An 8,096-nucleotide genomic window follows, 5' to 3' on the forward strand; every position below is an offset into this window, starting at 1 on the left:
AGTCTTTTAATATATATATATATATATATATATTTGCTTCATAGACTGCTATCCATTTTTCAGAGAACACAGCCCTTTTCTTCTACACTTTTTTATTATGTTTATTTATATCCATAACTCACCCAGTCTCTCCAGTACCACAGTTGCATTGGCTGAAAGTTCTCCAGCAAACACCTGACACATGTAAACTCCTTTAGTGAAGAACTCAACTCTGTATCGCTCATCTGATGAATCTGATAAAGTCTGATTGTTTTGGTACAGCAGAACCAGAATATCTTTATCTTCATCTGTTTTCTTCCATGAAACCTCTTCAATGTGTTCAGGTGTGATGTGAGAGTCTACAGAGCAGTTCAGAGGGACGTCCTCACCCACAGACGCAGATATGGACTCATCTGATCGTGATACTAGCAAACGCTCTGAAAGAACAAACAGTGTAAACACCACAGCATGAAATATATAGTACAAAGTTCAGTTAAGATATTTCTATGGATTTATTTTAGTTGTTACTTACCAACATATTTTATTTGAACCACAGTCTCACCAGAATCCTGCTGACTGTAGACTCTACATGTGTATCGTCCCTCATCTTCAGCTCTCAGATTGTCCAGACAGATAGCGAACGCAAGTTGAGCTGAGCCCATTCCAGGAGGCGCCCTGGCGATTTATATATGACACCACTGCCATGCTGTCTGAGCGGACTAGCACGTGGTGTCCCCTTAGGTCTGGCAGAAAGGTGCGAAGGCCCAAACATACTGCCAACATTTCCAGGCAGTTGATGTGAAGCCGACTCTCCTCTTTTGACCAATGGCCGAAAGCCGGTTTGCCATCGCACAGAGTTCCCCAACCCGTGTTGGAAGTGTCTGTCGAGACTACCTTCCTTCTGCAGACCATACCCAGGGGCACGCCCCGATCCATCCACTGAGAGTCTTTCCAAGGGGCCAGGGCTGCTACGCAGGCCCAGCTCACCTTGACACGCATGCGCCCATGGCGCCAGGCGTGGGACGGAACTCGTGGTTTCAGCCAGTACTGAAGGGGCCGCATGCGAAGCAGGCCCAGCTAAAGTACTGGAGACGCAGAGGCCATGAGGCCGAACATCTTCTGAAACGCCTTGAGAGGGCGAAGGTCTCCAATTTTGAATGAGGCCGCGAGCTGCCGAATAGCCACGATCTGGTGTGACTACTGCCCTCATTCGGGCTGAGTCGAGAACTGTTCCCAGGAATGATATCCGTTGGCTGGGGGACAGCACGCTCTTGGCAAAATTGACCCTGAGTCCCAGGCATTCTAAGTGGCTGAGGAGGAAAGATCTGTGAAATAGTAGCTCATCTTCCGACGATGCGGATTCCCATCTGTCTCAGCGGGGAAAGAGCAGCATCCATGCACTTCGTAAAAGTGCGACGAGCTATGGACAGTCCGAAGGGAAGGACCGTGTATTGATATGTCACTCCCTCGAAGGCGAATCTCAAGAATCGCCTGTGGTGGGGGGCTATCTGGATGTGAAAGTAGGTGTCTTGATAGTAGTTTGTCCTCCGACTGGGCCAGAATGAGCCAGTCATTGAGGGTAATTCCCATCTGTCTCAGTGGGGAAAGAGCACAATCCATGCACTTCGTAAAAGTGCGAGGAGCTAGGGACAGTTTAAAGGAAAGGACCGTGTATTGATACGCCACTCCCTCAAAGGCAAATCTCAAGAATCGTCTGTGGTGGGGGGCTATCTGGATGTGAAAGTAGGCATCTTTCAGATCCAGCGAAACGAACCAGTCCCCTGGGCACACTTGCGAGAGGATCTGCTTCAATGTAATCATCCTGAATGGCCGTCACATGGGCCTTAGGCCGCCATCCTTTTTGGGGACGAAGAAATATTGGCTGTAGAAGCTTGACTCACTCTGAGCTGGGGGAACCATTTCTATGGCTCCTTTTGCCAGCAAATTTATCACCTCGGCGCGCAGGACGTGTGCATCCTTGCTCTGAACCGAGGTGGAGACCACGCCGCTGAAATGTGGGGGTCTTCGAGGTAATTGAATTGAATAACCTCGTTCTATTATCCCCAGAACCCACTTTGACACTCCGGGGATGGCCTGCTTTTGCTCTCTTTTTGAAAATGTTCTATTTTTCTCACTATAACAGCAATAGGTTGTGCGGGTGCTAACTGAACGGGCCCGGGGTTCACAACAATATTCACCACAAACACATTGCCATCAGCACCCAGAAGTAAACGGGGTGCTTGGAGGCACAAAAGAGGCTGCTTGGGGGGTGGTCCGGCGATGGCGAGACTTTGCCCCTCCTCTTCCTGTCCTACGGATCAGGTTGACGCCTGAGGCACCGGGTCCAGCACTACCTTGGGTCGGGGTCCTTGGCGTTTAGGGAATAGGTAACATCTAGCCGAGCGGGAGCGATGCCAGGGCTCAGACTTAGAGACCGGCGGTGCAGCTGATGAGGCGGGCTTCACGGGCTGCTGAGTCAGCGCCATCTTGGGGCGACTGGCATCAGTCGCAGAACTGGAGCATTTTGGCAAGAAGTGTCGCATTGCCTGGGACGACTTCTGCGCAGCAGGGAAACGCTCTGCGAACACTTCGACCGCAGGTCCAAACAGACCAGGGGGGAGACCGGGGAGTCGAGGAAGGGGACCTTATCCGCATCCTTGATCTCTGTGAGGGTCAACCATAGGTGGCGCTCAAGCACCACAAGGCTGGCCATGGATCTGCCGATCGCCTGAGCCGTCATCTTTGTGGCATGTAAAGCCAGGTCGGTCGTGCTGCGTAGCTCTTTGAAAGCTGCGGGGTCCGGTCCAGACTCATCCATTTTCTGGAGAAGTTTGGCCTGAAGGACCTGGAGGACAGCCATGGAGTGAAGGGCCGAGGCCGCTTGTCCAGCAGACGAGTAGGCCCTTCCAGCGAGCGCTGAAGTCATCCTACACGGCTTGGACGGGTGGGCAGCCTTTGCCTTCCAGCTGATGGCCGTGGGCGGGCAGAGATGCACAGGCACTGACTCATCCAGGGGAGGCAGTCTGTCATACCCCTTTTCTTCGGCGCCGTTGACTGTTGTGAGGGCGGACGAAGAGGAGGCACGCAGGCTGGCCGAGTAGGGGGCACGCCAAGATCTGGTGATCTCATCATGGACTTCTGGAAAGAATGGAGAAGCTCGTTGCCAAGGGGCTTGACGGCGCCCCAGCAAGAACCATTCATCCAGGCAGCTGCAGGTGGGCTCCTCCGGCGGAGACCAATCCAAACAAAGCTCTTGCACAGCTTTAGACAGAATGCGGAAAAGGTCGGCGTCCATGCCTGTGCTGGCAGCGCTGGGCTCTGCAGACGGCAGGGGGGGGGGTCGAAAGACGAGCCCGACAGCTCCTCCGCATCTGAAGCAGCCAGAGACACACTGTCGTCCATGGCGTCACACTCACTCCCAGCGAACAAAACCAGATCGCTCGCAGCCGCAGAGGGATGCTGGTCCGGGTGAGAGAAGACGACAGGGGAAGCCTCTCTATGTGGCGAGAGTGAGGCATGCGGGGGCTCAGCCAGAGTGGGCTCACTCATCACCGAGCGCTGAGATCCTCTGCCACGCTGCTTTTTCCTCACAGGCTCCTGGGAGGAAGAAAGCAAGAGGGCACGAGGGGCGGAGTCGGTTTCTGAAAAGAATGCTATCCGTGAGCGCAGAGAGGTGAGACTAATATCCTCGCAATGAGGACATTCCGTCTCGGTCAGTGCAGCTTCAGCGTGGGCAGCGCCCAAGCATGAAATGCACTCGCTGTGACCGTTAGCGGCGTGCAGGGGAGCCCTGCACGAGGGACAGTAGCGGCGCGGCATTTGCAACAACGCCGGAAATTTGCTCAGAAAATGTGCTCTTATAGTCGCCGGATAGCGGCAGGGGACCGGAAGACCACGCTGCTGCAGATGCTGAAGAGCGGCAAAGTCAGTAGAGCAGAGAGGCGTCTTAATCCGCTGCGAGGCTTGTTCACGGCAAAGGCTTCGAGTCTCGTAGAGCGAAGATCTTGTAGTCGTCGCTGAAGGAGAAGAAATCTGAGGATCCTTTGGCGAAATGCACGCTTATAGCAGACGCAGTACGAGTGAAGTATTGATAGGGAACTCATCATCAGTGATAGATCATTAGTGGTCATTATGCCCCTATCAAACCAGTTTTGAAATACCTCATCCATAATGGACAGTACAAAACAAAAGTTTTGAAAATCAGAAAATAGGTAGAGAACGTATAAGACCAGTGTACTTTCTAAACTCAGTTCACATCATAACTGAGTAAGATACTATGAAGTTTGAAGCAACATTGGTGGGTGATGCTAATTGAGAGCAAATAACCAAGTGCAGAAAGAGAGGTGTGCACTATTGCAGGTAAGCCCAACAATGATGTTCAGAATTCAAATTATTCATCCAACACACAATTTTCTGGATATTGCAAGCCCAACAATTTAATCCTATATAATCCTATAAAAAAGAAATGCATACATTACCTATATAAATCAACATGCCTATATCTACCTATACATATACTATACATCTAACTGTACATATACTCTACAAATTAATTTACATGAAAAACTTTGGAAGTACATGAATTAACACAAGTAAGGCCCATTCACCCACCTATGACTAGTCTACTCACTCACATAGGATTGCACATAAGAACTGCATATGAGAACTGTATATACAATTTTGTAATGAATAGTCTTGGGGTACAATAGCAGCAAGAAGTGTGAGCGAGAAGACGGGTGGGAGGGAAGCTGTTGAGCAGGCTGGCAGAGCGGGTTCGGATGCTCTCGTACCGTCTTCTTGATGGCAGGAGCTGGAGACTGTGGGAGGGATGAGTAGGGGTCCTTCACAATGCTGGTGACTCTGCTGGAGCATCGTGCAAGGAAAATGTCCAGGGTGAAGGAGAGAGGGGCGCTGCTGATCTTAGCAGCTGTGTTCACTGTAGGGTTCTCTTGTTTTTAAGGAGCTGCAAAATTGATTTCCAGATTTGAGCTGGCCTACTTCCCCATAAAAAAAGAAATGATACATTTGTCCAAATCCATAACAAAACATTATCTTAAAGTAAATTGGAGAGAGATAAATTAAATTACAAAGTAGCTATATTAAATATGGGAAATCAGCAAACAACAAAACTGCTGAAAACTGGATACATCAAGCAGAAACATGAACAGGTGATAAGTAAAACAGGAGAGATACACCTAAAGCTGCCCATCTTTACTTTACTGATTTTACACACTACTGAAGAAGGAACGTGTGCTTGACACTTGAAGCTTTAAATTGTACATAATTGATTTTGTGCTTTTTCTTCAGAATCAGCTTAAAGAGAGAAAAACAATGTACATACCGTCAGAAATAACAGGAAAAACAGCCACAAAAATTAACATAAGCAGGTCCATGTTGAGCTGAAATTATGTATGTAATCTCTCTGGATCGTCAGAGTGTCGGTCGAGTGTGCGATCAGATACATGAAGACAAGCCGTTGAAACATGTTTAATTTTCTTCATTTTGAGGAAGAGATTTGTGAAGCTGCATCTAATCCAGATGAACCTGTTCTAAATAAAAGGGAAAACATCACTATGACAAATGTAATGCATCTGTAATGGGAGTTGCCCGAAACTGCTCACTATTATTAACAGATCAAGACATTAACATGAGCTTCTCCCTATATAGCAAAAATTCTGTTAGTGTTTCTGAGTGTATTTCCTCGTTGAGTATGATATCCATCTTTGTGAAAGCAAAAGCCATTGGCAGGACCTTAATCTGACACACAGAAACCAGACCAAGTTGTAGAGGTGTTTTGTTTTTTGTTTTTTTTACTGACTGAGAACTGCTCGAAATGATTTGATCACATCACTGTTGAGCTTTCGCTTACCATATTTGACGTGCATTGATCAATATTATATAAATTAAATCTGTTCATTATATAAAATGATTGGGTCTCTTCAGAAGATTTTGATTCAACTGCTCAATTCATGTGGATTACCTTTACCTTGTCTTTTCTGTAATATCATTAGTATTAAGAAAATTAAAAATGTCTTAATTTCTGTCCCTGAGACTAACAAAGTCCCAGGTTTGGAATGAAATGAGGGTGATTAAATGATGACAGAATTTTCCATTTTGGATTAACTATTCTTTAAAAGTCATAAACCAAAATCTGTGGTTGGCATCAATCAGTCTCTGTTTTTAGCCAGAATAAGTCTGATATTAAAAGCCTGGCTACATGCAACTAAAGCCTCACTAGATAGTTTCATCAGTGAAGAAATCAGTGAGGCATATTGTCATATAGAATCTGACATTAAACAGCTTATTATTGGCTTTTCAGAAAAATGTAAACACAAACAATTACAAAACAAAACATTTCTTAAAACAGCAAAACACAGCAACATGCAGCATATTAAACCATTGTTTTGGCCAAACAATTCTGTAAATAATACATTGTGAAATTACAACCTATAAAACATTTGTAACAACTTATTAAAAACGCTCTGGCTTGAGAATAAAGGTTTAGGCTTGTTGCCTGTAGTTGTCAGATCCTGCTGGTAGATGCTGTAACTGCAAAAAGTCTGTTTCTCCATTGAGCGCCCTAAAGCGGACTAGAACTAGCAATTTGCAACACTCAACATGCTCTATAATCCACTTCAGCTCCACTCCATGTTTTTTATTTATTTATTTATTTAATTTTCACAACTATAATTGTGTTATAATTATATTAAAACAAACAACATTAAAAGAAATATGACAAAATAAAGAGACAGCTTATGTTTATCATTCAATAATAAAAAACAAAAATAAAACCACAGCTCTCTTGTTTAATGAGCTTAAAGAAAAGATTTTGTTTCAAACAGCAATTACACTAAACCATTTAGTAGAAGAAAGAGCTCAATGATAGAACATTACTAAAAACTTAAAACCCATGTGAGGTCTTACCTGATGGTCTTGTTTATTTCTAGATTCATCAGATTCTATTTTCTTTTGCTTCATTCTGTTGAGAAGAAAGAATTAATAACTCAAATTAACTAATTCAAATTCAAGTGAAAAAGAAACACTTTACATATAGATGATATACTGCAAAAATGAACATACGTGAATGACGTCTATTCACAACAACAATAAATGCTAACAAGTGTTTAAAACAAGGACTGCAGGGAAAAAAAGCTTTAATGTTTAGATCCAGTTGCTTTACCAGATCTCTCTCCATCAAAAGAAATCCAAACATAAGAGTTTTGTCTAAAATCCAAAACTAGACAACATTTTGTCATGTCAACTCTTTGACAGCCCAAGCAGCAGACAGAGGAATCAGTAGACCAAATCTATAATGTGGTGTTTGATGGCCTGTTCAGGTCCTGTAGCATTGGGCTGGTGAAGGCCAGACTGTCAAGGACCCTGAGTGCTTATGGGCAGTTTTGACAGTTTGGACCTTCTCTTCTCCTTTGAGCTCCTTACTGGATCTTATAGATCTTCTCGGCAAGTGTGGGCCATTTATGGCCAGGCCCTTCTCTGACTGCAACAGTGGAGAAAGGTTTGCTACATTTAACTACCAGATCAAGATGTTAGTACAATGTCCAGACACAGGGAAACAAGACCACCTCCAGTACCAAGCCTGGGAAGGACAGTTCTTCTCATTGGTCCACATACAGTTTCTGCCCTTCACCCACCTAGAGGCTAATTCCTAAGGTTTGGGCCTGTAACTATCATAAACATTTCTCAGGACCTCCGGATGCAGCAGTAGTGGGTGAAACAGAGAGATTATAAAGATCCATCCAAATCCATTCGTGACTATGTTTTCAAACCTTGAAATTGATAAAAAAAAAAAAAAAACGACACACATCTCTTTCATACTTATTCAGAGAAATACAGATAGTAGTCAACCATAGTATGTTTTTTAAATTAGTTTTATTTTTATATAGAGGACTATAGGGGAGACCAGGGATGGTTATAACACAGGTTAGTTGTAACACTTTCAATTTCAAGTTACAAATCAAATTTTTTTTTTGAGCAGCTTTAGAAGTTATAGTGTTTAATGTCCCTATGAAACAGTTTAATCTTAAAGTGCTCATATGATGCGATTTCAAGTTTTCCTTTCTCTTTGGAGTGTTACAAGCTGTTCGTGAATAGATAAG

General features: G+C 44.7%; 1 protein-coding gene and 1 pseudogene across 1 annotated transcript in view; both read right to left on the bottom strand.

Moving 5' to 3' along the window:
* LOC107696320 (uncharacterized) overlaps positions 1-183 on the bottom strand; it is a 6,816-nt gene extending 6,633 nt beyond the window's left edge. Inside the window, exon 1 of the mRNA XM_016496604.1 lies at positions 123-183. Coding sequence (XP_016352090.1) covers positions 123-183 — 61 coding nt within the window. The remainder of the gene's footprint in view (positions 1-122) is intronic.
* A 7,129-nt stretch (positions 184-7,312) lies between these two features.
* LOC107696321 (uncharacterized) overlaps positions 7,313-8,096 on the bottom strand; it is a 24,222-nt pseudogene continuing 23,438 nt past the window's right edge.

Source organism: Sinocyclocheilus anshuiensis, unplaced genomic scaffold, assembly GCF_001515605.1.
Source record: "Sinocyclocheilus anshuiensis isolate Anshui unplaced genomic scaffold, SAMN03320099.WGS_v1.1 scaffold62, whole genome shotgun sequence".
NCBI lineage: Eukaryota > Metazoa > Chordata > Actinopteri > Cypriniformes > Cyprinidae > Sinocyclocheilus > Sinocyclocheilus anshuiensis.